Source organism: Choloepus didactylus, chromosome 15 (genome assembly GCF_015220235.1).
Source record: "Choloepus didactylus isolate mChoDid1 chromosome 15, mChoDid1.pri, whole genome shotgun sequence".
In the NCBI taxonomy this organism is placed as follows: Eukaryota; Metazoa; Chordata; class Mammalia; order Pilosa; family Megalonychidae; genus Choloepus; species Choloepus didactylus.
The window spans coordinates 85,673,913-85,687,873 of NC_051321.1; the positions used below are offsets into that span (position 1 = coordinate 85,673,913).

The following is a 13,961-nucleotide window of genomic DNA, read 5'->3' on the forward strand; positions in this document are numbered from 1 at the left end:
AACTTTGTTACACCCCCTTACAAAGTTTATAAAATGTGTTACACTGTTGGAGAGATATCCCTGATGGGAAAAATTACCTTTTGTCCTCAGCTTTGGGCATTCTCATGAAATGATCTGTGATTTTTGAATCCTTTTTTCCATGTTGCTTAGAATTTCTGCATTCTACATTCAGAGTAGAACTTCCAGGTAGTTTAGCATTTAAATCATTTATTCCAGTGCGACTCTCTCCTTCAAATTGGAAATGTAACCTAATTTCACTTCCCTTAGTAGAGTACCGTTTCCTAAATTCAGTGTCGGCATCTCTTGCATGAAACCTTGAAGGTTTTTTATTTGCTATTTGGGAGAAATTGCCATCTTTATGGTCATCAAAACCTGGGCTTGTCTCTTCATCTGCTTCTGAGTCCTGACAGCTGTTTTTGGAATTATCTACATCCATGGGTGATTCGGGTTCACTTTCCTTCTCAAATGGAGGAGAATTTCCTAGGCTACTTTCGTGTCTGCTCAATTTGTTGGCATTTTTCAGTCCAATCCCGATGTCCTCAGAGCCAACATCTGACAATGGACTCTCTGGCACCAAGTCTATCTCCTCTTGCTGACAACTTCCACAGTCTTCCCCTGGGTGACAAGACTCACTGAATGTGTGGTTGCTTCTGGCTTCTCTAGCCTGTTCATCCTCTGTAGTCTGCTTTACATTTGCAAGTTTTACAGGTGTCAAAAACTGTTGATTATCTTGGTTTTCGTCACTATCTGTGTCACTGTGATCATCATTTTGGGGGGACTGATCGATATTAGCATTACTGAACTGCTTGGGCACCAGGGTTACTGTGGGAGGCTCACTTTCCAAAAGCCGCTCTGTCTGTTTCTCTTCGCTTTGCCATTTGCACATAGTTGCTGTCTGATGCTGGTTCAAGTACTGTGTGTTTTTTTCAACAGGCGATTTAGCAAGACTTAGCTGGGAAACATTTTCCAATTTTTCCATGTTATGTTGGTAAAAGTTATCTTTTTGTACAGAACTCATCATCGATTCTACTCTTGCGTTGTTGTTTTCTGTACTATGCAAACTAGAAGAGAAAGAGAGAACTTAAAACAACTTCTGATAAAAAGAATCACTGACCTGACCACAATTCCACAATGTCAAAACAATAATTAAAAGACTTGTGGCCACCTAAGCACACATGCAGCTCTTTCATGGCTCCATGGCTTTGCACATGTACCTATAATGCCCTTCCTTTAGTCTTTTTTTTTTTAAATTCACGTAATATTTTATTTGCTGACCTCTTTGAAACATTCCAAAATTCGTAATGGCCAATGGAACTTTCCATGCTAAACTGTTGCTCAACATGACAAATTTCTAACAAAAAATATTTTAATGTATAGTGTCTTCATTTTACACTTGAGGAATCAACATGTGAAATTACATTTAGGTGATAAAACTCAGGTTACAAATAGAAGATAAATCATCAACTAAGATCATATTTCTGGTTTATTGGAAAACATAACAATTTTGAGTCATGCTTAATACCTTGGTTAAATAAAGAGAAAAATGGGCAGGGGTGTCACAGAAGTATGCAAAGATTTAACAGTTCAAATAATCCTTAGCCCTTCTGAGAAATAATAGGATATATGTAATAAATATTTCTGTGATATGGTGATTTCAGTCATTAGCGACCATCATTCAGTTCATGCATTCAAAGTAACTGCAGTTATTTTTGATCACTGAAAACCGATTTCAAATAAATTACAGCTCAGTGAGCTAAGGATACTACAAATACCTTACATTCAAAAATACAGTTTAAATCTGGAAAGTTTAAGGTAAAGGAATACTTGTAATTCATAATTACCTTTAGATATAATTGAGACTACACTACTATACTTAATTAGGTATATTACTATGCATAGGTAATCTAGTTACCGTATTATATAGTTACTGGTCATCAACAGCACAAATTTTTATGCTGCAAAAGAATTATCGATCCAGTAAAATGGCTACATATAATTGTTTTTTAAAGACTGATGAACTAACTTGAAGGAAGACTGACTTCTCTTAATATCTTTTTCAAATTACTGATAGAAATTTACCAAAGAAATAATTATATATTTTGCCTAACACCAAATAATCTGCACAAAGTTTCTAAGACAGATGTATTTCATGTACAATTTCCAAAAATAAATAAAGGCTTTCTAAGTGAAAGCATTTACATTTCTAGCTCTTTAAAGCAAACATTAAAACACAAAGTATAAAAAATAATCTCTCGGCTTTTGAATACCCCTCTTAGTTACATAAAGTATTTTCTGTCCCAACACTTCCTCAAATTCAAAAGATATTTATTCACTTCCTAAGAACATGACGAACAGTCTTCATTTCAAACCATTCAGTCAATTTCCATGGCAACACTACAGGAATCCTTGGCTACTGTTAGGTCACATTAGTTGACTGTGGAATTTCTCAATCTTCTTTACATCTTGAGCTTGGTCTGTTCTATACACCAAACAAACTGAATCATCTGTTACTTCAATACACAGACTCCCATCAGAATGCCTATATTTGAGAACCACATGTGCCTTCATAGAGTCTGCAAGGTGGAGCTTCTGGGCTGCGCGTGGCTGAACTCCACCCAGGTTTGGTACTGCAGCATTGGGCTCGGGGTGGAAAGGGAGGGGGGAAGAGAGGCAAAGCTGTGGCACTGGAGGCGGCGCAACCCCACACACCTACCTACCTACCTCCCATGGCCATCGGACTCCGGAGGCTCCCCCTTTCCTTAAGTCTTAAATTTCATTCACCTTCTTGTGCAGCATTCCCTGATGGCCCAAAAGTAAAGTCCATTGTTTCTTCTATATGCCAGCTACTGCTGCACTTGGTTCACACCTTTCCTGTTGCATTTATCACACTATGTAATAACTATATGGTTTTGTGTCTGTCACTACCACTACACTATGACTATCTTCGAAACAGACTATTCCTCTTTTATCCCTGTATCTCAAGTCTACAGGGGGGCCCCTGACACTTAGAAGACCCTAAAAACTTACTATCTATAAATAAATGGAGGGGACTTCCAGGAAAACAGTGGAGTAGGGAGTTGCAGGACTCACCCCTCTTCCAAAAATAGAAAGTGGACAGACAGAAACTGTTTGAAACAACTGTTCTGGGGCTCCGGAGACCAGGGGAGCACTGCACAGTACCCAGGGAAGAGCAAGACAAGGAGATTGAGAAACTGCAGTGGCAAACTGTGAGTAACTTGTTCAGCCCCAGCTCCTGGTGCCACCCCCACCAAGCTTTGGGTCCACTGGTCCCTGCCTGGCAGGCTGCTGCAGACTGGGAGGAATGCAGAAGTCCACCTGTCTAAGAACAGAGGGGATATGGCCCAGCACTGAGGCATATTTAGACCTCTGGGTCCCACTGTTAAGCCCATACTGGACAGAAGTCTGCGTCACGGTTTCATGGTTTCCACCAGTTTCAAAGACAGAGCTGCCAGAGGGCTAAAAATATCCTGTCTTCTTAGGGCTGCAGGGAATAGGTTGCTGAAGAGTGCCATCTGCTGGGCAGGCCAGGAGAGCACAGCTGAAAAAAAAAAAAGCTTCTTGGCATCTTTTCTGGCCCACTCCCCAGGGGTATTGGAGCTGGTTTGCACCCCTAGTATGTGTCCCTGGCTCTGTTTTGGCTGGGAAATACTGATGAGCCAAGTGTCAAAGAGACTTAACACAAACTCAATCACCAACAAAATCCTACACAAGAGAGAGAAACCAACCTTCAGAATAATCTTATCAAGATTATCAGATGCTCAGACATCAGCAAAAAATTACAACCCATACCAAGAAATAGGAAAATATGGCCCAGTCAAAGGAACAAATTAAAAAGGAGGAGGAGATATAGAATTTGGAACAACTAATCAAAGATGTTCAAACAAATCTCCTAAATCAATTTAAGGAGAGGAAGGGAAATATAGCTAAAGAGAGAAAGGATATTAAGAAGACACTGGGTGAACATAAGGAACAATTTGAAAGCGTGCAAAGAAAATAACAGAATTTATGCGAATGAAAGCACAACAGATGAGATTAAAAATATGCTAGAAGCATACAACAGCAGATTTGAAAAGGCAGAAGAAAATCAGCAACCTAGAAGGCAGGACATCTGAAATTGAACAGACAAAAGAACAGATAGAGAAAAGAATGGAAAAATGGAGCAGAGTCTCAGGTGTGACAGTATGAAGTACACAAACATATGTGACATGGGTGTACCAGAAGGAGAAAAGCGGGGGAGAGTGGCAGAAAGACTATATGAAGATTTTAATGGCCGAAAATTTCCCAACTCTTATGAAAGACTTTTTAAAGGTACAAGTCCAAGAAACGCAACATACTCCAAACAGGATAAATCCAAATAGACTTACTCCAAGACACATACTAATCAGAATGTCAAATGCCAAAGACAAAGAGAGAATTCTGAAAGCAGCAAGAGAAAAGCAATTCGTCACATACAAGGGACTGCAATAAGACTCAGTGCCAATTTCTCAGAAACCATGGAGGTGAGAAGGCAGTGGTATGATATATTTAAGATACTGAAAGAGAAAAATTGTCAATTAAGAATTCTTTATCTGACAAAACTGTCCTTCAAAAATGAGAGAGCATTTAACATATGCACGGATAGACAGACGCTGAGAGAGTTCGCTAACAAAAGACCTGCCCTACAAGAAATACTAAGGGAGGTCTGCATGCTGAAAGGAAAAGACAGGAGAGAGAAGTGTGGAGGAGTATAGAAATGAAGCTTATCAGTAAGGGTAACTAAAAGGGTAAAAAGAGAGACAAAAGCAGAATGACTTGTAAAAGCCAAAGGATAAAAGGTTGAAGTAAGTACCGCCTTTACAGCACTAATATTGAATGTTATTGATTAAACTTCCCAATCAAAAGACACAGACTAGCAGAATGAATTAAAAAAAAATATGATCCATCTACATGCTGTCAACAAGAGACTGACCTCACACCAAAGGATACAAATAGGATGAGAATGAAAGGCTAGAAAATGATATTCCATGCAAACAGTAACCAAAAAAGGGCTGGGGTAGATAAACTAACATCAGACAAAATAAACACAAAAATAAATGCAAAAACTTTATAAGAGACAAAGAAGGACATTATATATTAATAAAAGAGGCAATCACCAAGAAGAAATGACAGTCATAAATATATATGCACCTAACCAGGTTGCCCCAAAATACATGAGGCAAACACTGGTGAAACTGAAGGGAGAAACAGACGTCTCTACAATAATATTCAATACATGACTCTCACTGATAGATAAAACAACTAATAGAAGGTCAATAAGGAAACAGAGAGCTTCAATAATATGATACATGAACTAGACTTAACAGACATATGCAGAACATTGCATCTCAGGATATACATTCTTCTCAAGTGCACATGGTTCATTCTCCAGGATAGACAACATGTTGGGTCACAAAACAAATCTCAATAAATTTAAAAAGATTTAAATTATACACAGTACTTTTCTCTGACTATAAGGGAATGAAGCTGGAAATCATTAACAGGCAGAGAAATGGAAAATTCACAAATATATGAAGGTAAAACAACACACTCTAAAATAATCAGTGGGTCAAAGAAAATATTGCAACAGATTCAGTAACTATCTTGAGACAAACAAAAACGAGAATACAACATATCAAAACTTACCAGATGCAGCAAAGGCAGTGCTGAGAGGGAAATTTATAGCCCCAAATGCCTACATTAGAAGAAAAAGCCAAAATCAAAGACCTAACTTCATGCCTGCAAGAACTAGAAAAAGAACAGCAAACTAATCCCAAGGCAAGCAGAAGAAATAACAAAGATTAGAGCAGAAATAAATGAAATCGAGAACAAAAAAACAATAGAATGAAGAAAACCAAAAGTTGTTCTTCAGAAGATCAATAAAACTGACAAACCCTTAGCTAGACCGACAAAGAAAAGAAGAAAGAAGATGCAAAGAAATAAAATCAGAAATAAGAGGGGACATTACCACTGACCCCACATAAATAGAAAAGGTCATAAGAGGATACCAAGAACAACTGTATGCCAACAAATTAGACAACGTAGAGGAAATGGACAATTTCCTAAAAACATACAAATAACCAACACCATCTATAGAAGAACCAGAAGGCCTCATCTATAGAAGAAACAGAAGGCCTTAACAAACCTCATAAGTAAAGAGATTGAATCAGTCATCAAAAACCTACTAACAAAGAAAAGCCCAGGACCAGAAGGCTTCACAGGTGAATTCTACCAAGCATCCCAAAAAGAATTAATACCAATCCTGCTCAAACTCTTCTAAAAAATTGAAGAGAAGGAAACACTCCCTAACTCATTGTATGACGCTAACATCACCTTAATACCAAAGCTAGATAAAGATACTGCAAGAAAAGAAAATTACAGACCAATTTCCCTAGTGAATATACATGCAAAAATTCTCAACAAAATAATTGCAAATCAAATCCAACAGAACTTTAAAAGAATTATACACTATGACCAAGTGTTTTATTCCAAGTGTGCAAGGGTGATTCAACACAAGAAAATCAATTAATGTAATATACCACATAACAAAAAAAGGGGGAAAAAACCATATGGTCATACTGATTGACACAGAAATCACGTATCCAATAAGGGTTTAATATCCAGAATATCTAAAGAAATCCTACAACTCAACAATAAAAAGATAAACAAGCTAATTTATAAATGGGCAAAAGACTTGAATAGACACTTTTCCAAAGAAGACATACAAATGGCTAAAAAGCACATGAAAAGATGCTGAACATCATTAGCTATTAGGGAAATAAAAATCAAAACCACAATGAGCTATCATTTCACACCTACTAGAAACGGCCACTATTAAACAGAAAACTAAAAGTGTTGGAGAAGATGTTGAGAAATAGGAACACTCATCCACTGCTGGTAAGAATGTAAAATGATACAGCCACTGTGGAACACAGTTTGGCGGTTTCCCAGGAAGCCATATGATGCAGCAATCCCACTACTAGGTATATACTCAGAAGAACTGAAAGCAGGGCCATGAACAGACATTGGTACATCAGTGTTCTTGTGGTATTGTTCACAATTGCCAAAACATGGAAGCAACTTAAGCGTCCATCAACTGAAGAAAGGATAAACAAAATGTGGTATATACGTAAGATGGAATATTATTCAGCTGTGGTATATACATAAGATGGAATATTATTCAGCTGTAAGAAAGAATGAAGTCCTCATGTATGCGACAACATGGATGAACCTTGAGGACATTATGTTAAGTGAAATAAGTCAGACACAAAAGGAGAAATATTGTATGATCTCACTAATATAAACTAAATAGGATGAGCAAACTCATGGAGTTAATAGCCAGAATATAAGTAACCAGAAGATAGCATGAGAGTAGAGAATGGGGACCTAATGCTTAATTTGGACAGAATTTTTAATAAGGTTGATTGTAAATGTTTGGAAATGGAGAGAGGTGATGGTAGGACATAATTGTGAGTGGTGTAATCAAGAGAGATGAATTGTAAGGTGAGTGTGACTGTCTTTGAAAGGGGAAGTTTAGGGTCATGTATATCACTAGAAAGAAAGCTAGAAGATGAAACATGGGACTGTAAAACATAGTGAACGCTGTCATGGACAATGAAGGTGGTTAATAGAACAAATATAAGAATGTTATTCTATGAACTAGAAGAAATGCACATCACAATTACAAAGTCTTAATAATAAGGTTGTATATGGGAAAAATACATCTAATATAAACTATGGATTATAGTTAACAGTAACATTATAATATTCTTCCTATAGTTAACAGTAACATTATAATATTTTTCCTATAGTAACAGTTACATTATAATATTCTTCCATCAACTGTAACAAAGGTACCACACCAATACTAAGTGTCAATAATATGGGGGGCATAAGGGGTATGGGGTTTTCATTTTGGAGCAATGAAACATTTTAAAATTGATTATGGTGATGAAAGCACAACTCTGAGATCATACTGAGAGCCACTGAATGTACACATTGGACGGACTGTACAGTATGGGAATAAAACTACTTAAAAAATTTTTTTTAAGTTAAAAAAGAAAAAAAAGGAAATAGATGAAGCACAAAGGAGAGAAAATAGCATGAAGATAAAACATACATGCATTATGTTATTCAATTCTCTATACAGGCATATCGCTATACCTTTCTAATTTGGTTGTCTTGATTCCTTTAGTGTCCATCCAACTGGTAATAGTCTTTTGTTTGAAAACTGCAAAAAAAGAAAATTAATGTATATGTGTACATTCCTTCAAGTAGACTACTTCTATAGCATATTGTCCATGCAAGGAAGTGTGCTAGGTTCTGTGGGTCAAACAAAGATTAGTCACACTCCTTCCACCCACAGACAATAGGAGGTTAGCAAAGAGCTTAACTATACATGCATACGGCACAGGACAGAAGGTGACCAGTCCCTAAACAAGCTGACATGGCCTCATACATGAGGGCACAGGCTCTGGAATCAGACCACCTGGATTCACATCCTGGCACTCCACTGGCTTTTTCTGTGGCCTTGTGAGAGGTCATTTCTCTGACTCAGAGTCCTTATCTGTAAAACATGCACGTTAATAGTTATCTCTCAGAACTCCTGGCCAAGGACATAAACTCGTCCTTGTGAGAATAGAGAGCAAAAACTGAGAAAGGAGAGTAACCACAGACTTCACAATGACAGGAAAGGTTCGAGATGACACTAAGCTCCCAACTTGAGAGACCTGCAGGCTGGTTCATTGTTAAGGAGAAATGTGGAATACAGAAGAAGCAGGTTTGGACAAAATATGATTGGGTCTATTCTGAACATACAAATATGAGCTGCCAAAGAGACAACTGAGGAGAAATGGCCGGGACACAGTAGCAAAGGCAGAATCAATGGCTCAGGAAAGGGAGATGCCACATAATAAATCCAAGCCACATTTTATTATGAGCTTTAGAAATGTGTGCTGTCAAAATTTATTATGCTGGATCTGGACTGAATGTATATAATATTTTAGTATAAGAAGAGATAAAATCTTTAACATTCTCATCTACTCTCTAAACTGCAATATAAGACTCTAGGCACCTTCTTATACCATAGACTCCAGCTTACCTACGTTTCCTCAAACAGCATAACACAAGCAAAACAGATGCTGGCTCAAATATGTGAAAATCAGCAGGTTACCTACACTGGGATGATAGAATAATTAAAATGCATTTCAGATTTGCAGAGACTTTTATACCAGAAAAATATTCAAGAGCTGTATGATTTTTACTTGCCAGAAAGTACTGATATTCTAATTAATACATCTTTGATTAATAGATTTTAAATAGTTTCTATCACAAAAATCACATATACCACTAATTTAGTGATTTTGCTTAGTGCTTCTTCAGTATACCAGGCTTCAGAGGAAAACTGAGCTTTAATCAGAAGCAAGTAAGAAGACAAAACATTTGATTCTGAGAATGCTTCTATAGTTCCATGTTCTCTGATTTCATTATAACAAATACAACAAGTTCAGAAAATCAGCACTGTGCCAACAGATTCATTCCTTGAGTCAGTTTAGAATTTAAAACACCTTTTTCCATAAATGTAAGGATTAAACAGCACACAATGCTAGGCCCCTACAAGACAGATGAAGCACAGTACTACAGTGATACATCTACAAGAGCCTAATAACTACAAACAGCATTATGTCATGAAAAACTATGATGATTGTTACAGCAAAGTTCAAGGGGCAGAAGGCTCTCTCCTGCAGCCCTGACACTGAGAATCTATTCTCTCTCTAGCTTTAGGCTTTCTATAATGATTCTGGAGACCTGAGAAAGGGGTGAAGGAAGAGAATCAAGAGGTAAAGGCCAATATTTTCTTTTTTTGTTAAAAACTTTATTTATCAAAAATAAAAAAAACTTCAAACAAAACAAAATAAAGGAATAAGAAAAACAAATATTCTAAAATAACTACATTGCTTCCAATATGCTCCTACCATACCCCAAGAAAATTAATGAACCATAGTCATTCCCGTAAATTCCAATATCATTAAGACTACCCTCAATATCTTATCTGTTCTTAATAGATTATTGTTCCCCTTTCACTAGTTGCTGTCTATCTCTAGGTTCCCTATATTCGACAATATTTTCTGCTAATAAAACATTTCTCAGTGTGGGCAGTCTTTCTTTCTTTCAAGCACCCCTGGGAAAGGACTGCCTACTTCTCTTTCCAATATCACAACTCTGGCTTCCAAAGGTTTCTTACCTAACACATCACAGAACTGTTTCAAAGTGTTACCCCTCTGATTCCTAAAGTAAGCATAAAATCATGTAGAGGCTTCCTTCTTTTAACCAAAAATAACTATAGCAAACCAAAAGGGAAGCTAGAGAAAGTAAGGAAAAAGATACAAGTTCTGGAGTCACACAATCCTGGGTTGAAATCTTGGCTCCATAATTTACCAGCACCAGCTTGGGTGAGTTCCTTTCCTTCTTTGAGTGTCTATTTCCTCTGCTGCAAAATGGGGTCAACAACACCTTCTTCCAAGGGTTATCTGGATTAGTAAGAAGAAATATTACAACAAATAACTGCTCATCCTTCAAGACTTAGCTCAAGTCTGTTCCCCATTGTCTCTAAGTCCTGAGAGACCTAATTAAAATTTGCCTGGCAAGGGAGACACTCAACAAATGCAGTTTTTCCTAACACTTCTAACTGATCCTTTTTTATTACTGAGATCAGTAGTTCTCCAACTTCATTCTGCCTTCCCAGCACTTACACATATGCTCATCGGTAACACACCAGTGTGTGTCAATGAGCCAGTTGTTCCACTAGCCACTATAGAAATAGGAAAAAACACAATGAAGTAAAATTCACCTTCACTTCAAAGGAACTCTCCAATTCCACAGAGTCCCTTTCCTCCAGCAGCTGCAAGATGAGATGTGAGAAAGAATGGATGCAGAGAGACCAAGGAGCAAGGGACAGTGGGTGAGTTTTGACTCAAGGACAGAGATCTGAAGATGCTTTTAACAGCACTGAGGCTGAAAGACTTATGAAGAGGTGGGTCCCAAGCTAGCTCCTGCCCAGCTAGACCTGGAGAGGGTGCAAAGAGAACTCTAGATAGTTATATAGCAGGCAGAGAAGGGGAGCTCCTACAGCAACACAACTGGGTAAGTCATTCCTTATCATGATGTGAACCAGCATACTGAGCTCTACCTATATGTAGATTCATAGATTGCAATTAATATGAGAAATATATCTAGGAAGATAAATAATACCAAATGCTAAGACAATGAATAAATATCCTTTTCTCTACCCCACCTGTTATCCTAAAATAACTACATTTTTTTTTTAGACCAGGTTCCTAAAAGAATTTCAAACTATGAAACAACAGTGTCTGATAAACACATTAAGACTGTGAACATTCTATTAATTGGTGTCCTATGCCAAGCATACATTAAACATTTACACAGATGGGGTGCAGCCCAAGTATTAACCTGGCTCCTCTCCAGCAGAAAGAGGAAGATCCAACCAGTGAACTTTGTTTTTCCCCCAGTAATTAGCTCCTCCTTCTTTAAATGCAAATAAAATTAATGGGACCAGAGTACCCTGTCACAGAAGTCAGATACAGTACCTGGAGATTCTTAATTCCTCTCCCTTGCATTTTCCTTCACCACATACTCTGAAATCTACATCCTAATCTTAAATCCATTCCTTCCTCTCCATCTTCAAAAGCACTATCATTAAAAAAAGTTTCATCACTTGTTAAACAACTGTGTTTGTTTCCTTCAACTGGTCTCCATCTCTCTGTCTACAGTCTTAACATTCTCTAATCCAGTATTTTACAAACTACCAAAAACGGCAGCATTTTAAAAGTGAAATACAGTGAATATAAGAATGCACCATACATAATTAAGGTACTATATATAATTAAGGTAGGTATTATTTCATGAAATATTTGTTTCAGATATAAATATGACATATTTTCTAGGTTACATATATTTCTTACTCAATATACTAGACAAAATGTAGACTGCAGGTTGCAGGCAGAAAAGTCCAAAAGCCACTGCCTAAGCCATCCTTCCTCAAATATTAATCAAATGTATTCCTCTGCTTAGAAGATGTTAGTGGCTCCCCATTACCTACGGAATAAAGCCCAATCTTTTTAAAATGGCACTTGAGTTGGTCCCTGATAAGCTCCTGCCCACATTTCCAGCCTCATCCCAACGTTCCTCTCTACCATCCTATGCTTCAGTCCTACAACCTTTGCAAGAGCTCTTTCCTCTGCTTCTATAATGCTTTCTCTCCTTGACTTACACAACAAATACTGCTCACCCTTCAAGACTTAGTTCAAGTCTATTCCCCATTGTCTCTAAGACCTGAGAGACCTATGTATATACCACTCACCACAGGCCTACCTGACCTTTGCCCAGCCTCTTACACTCTTGACTGATGCATCCTTTTGGAAATGCTTCCTTATGAAATGCTCCCTTCTCTGCATGGCACCACACAGGCTAGCCCTTCCTATCTCTCTGGCTGCTACTCTTCAGTCTTCACCTAAATGCTGGTATTCGTAAAGATTCCGTCCTAGGATATGTTTACATATCTCTATACACTTTATTTGATTTAATCTACTTCCACAGCATCAATTACATGTTTATGCCAAGAATTCCCAATTCGACATCTCTGGCACAGATCTATTTCTTTTAAGCCCCAAACTCACATTTCCCATTCTCTCCTGAATCCACTACTTCCCTTCTTCCCACATGCAAGTCGAAGCCCTATCATCTCCTACCTAGACTAACTCCTTAACTAGTCTTGGGCCTCATCTACCTCAGCTTCCTTTCAATTTGTTCTTCATTTTCCACACACCAGCCACAGGGATCTTTCACATACACACACACACAAACCTCATCAAGTCACTCCCTTACCTAAAACCTTTTAATGGGTTCTCATTGCCCTTAGGAATAAAGTTCAAAATCCTTAGCACAAACTGCATGGCCCAGCAGCATCTGACCCTTGCCTACCTCTCTGCAGTCAATATTCTCCTCTGTGCACCAGCCACACTCCTGGGACACTTCTATACCTCCCTTTATCCAGCCAACTTCTACTCATTCTTCAGGCCTCAGAATAAGCATCTCATCTTCTGGGAGACTATCTTGGGTCCACAGACTAGGTTAGGTGCTACTTCTGATTCCTATCGTTACAATCTGTCCTTCACCTATGAGAACGTCCACCCCCCTTTATTATATTGACTTAATAATTGTCTATCTCTCCTGACAGATTTTTGAAAGCAGAAGCAAGGAAGTTCAGCAAGGGAACCTCAGAGCAGTGCGCACAAGGCCAGAAAGGAGTGATGGGAACCCCCGGGTCCTCAGAGACCAGGAAGAAGTTCGGGCCAGGGCGAAAGACAAAGACTTTTATTTCCCCACGTACCAAGCGAGGTGGCGCTGCCTCTGTGCGGTCCCGCCCTCCCAGGGACGCAGCCTGGCGAGGACGGTGGGACCCTGAACTGCACAGGAGCGTCCTTGGGGTCGAGGACGCGCCTCTGCCTGCCGGGGAAGCCGCGGGCGTCCGAGGCGGCAGGCGGCGAAGTTGCAGCGGCGCCCCAGCGGGGTCGCTTGGTGCAGGGCTCACAGCCGGGGCCCGCACTCATGCTGGGACCCGCGGCGCAGAGTCCCCGGGCCGACCCGGGCGGAGAGTTTCATTCACTAACCCTGAGAGGGAAGGACTGAGCCTCTTTCTCGGCGCCTCCCAGCACCATTCCCTCTCTGCTGCTGCCTGCTTCTGCAGTTGCTGCTCCGCCGGACTCCCAAGCCGGGCCCTATGTCGTTGCCTGCCTTCCCTCTGCCTCAGGATACGCGGTTTTGACTCTAGCTTCGTTCACTTTCCCACAACCGAAAGGCAACGGTCAGGCACTTCCGCCTTCCGGGGCTACGCTGTCGCAAAGCGG

General features: G+C 39.1%; 1 protein-coding gene across 5 annotated transcripts in view; it reads right to left on the reverse strand.

Annotated features, from left to right (window-relative positions):
• Positions 1 to 13,928, reverse strand: part of PARG (poly(ADP-ribose) glycohydrolase) — a 152,704-nt gene extending 138,776 nt beyond the window's left edge. Inside the window, exons 1-3 of one of the 5 annotated variants that reach the window (XM_037804875.1) lie at positions 13,445 to 13,928; positions 8,200 to 8,266; positions 78 to 1,061 (exon numbers count right to left, since the gene is read on the reverse strand). In XM_037804875.1, the coding sequence (XP_037660803.1) occupies positions 78 to 1,061; positions 8,200 to 8,266; positions 13,445 to 13,664 (1,271 nt within the window). In that variant the 5' untranslated portion in view covers positions 13,665 to 13,928. Of the gene's footprint in view, positions 1 to 77; positions 1,062 to 8,199; positions 8,267 to 9,136; positions 9,210 to 13,444 lie in introns of those variants that run through there. The other 4 variants (XM_037804876.1, XM_037804877.1, XM_037804879.1 and 1 more) reach the window with 4 other exon arrangements.
• Positions 13,929 to 13,961: the final 33 nt, after the last annotated feature.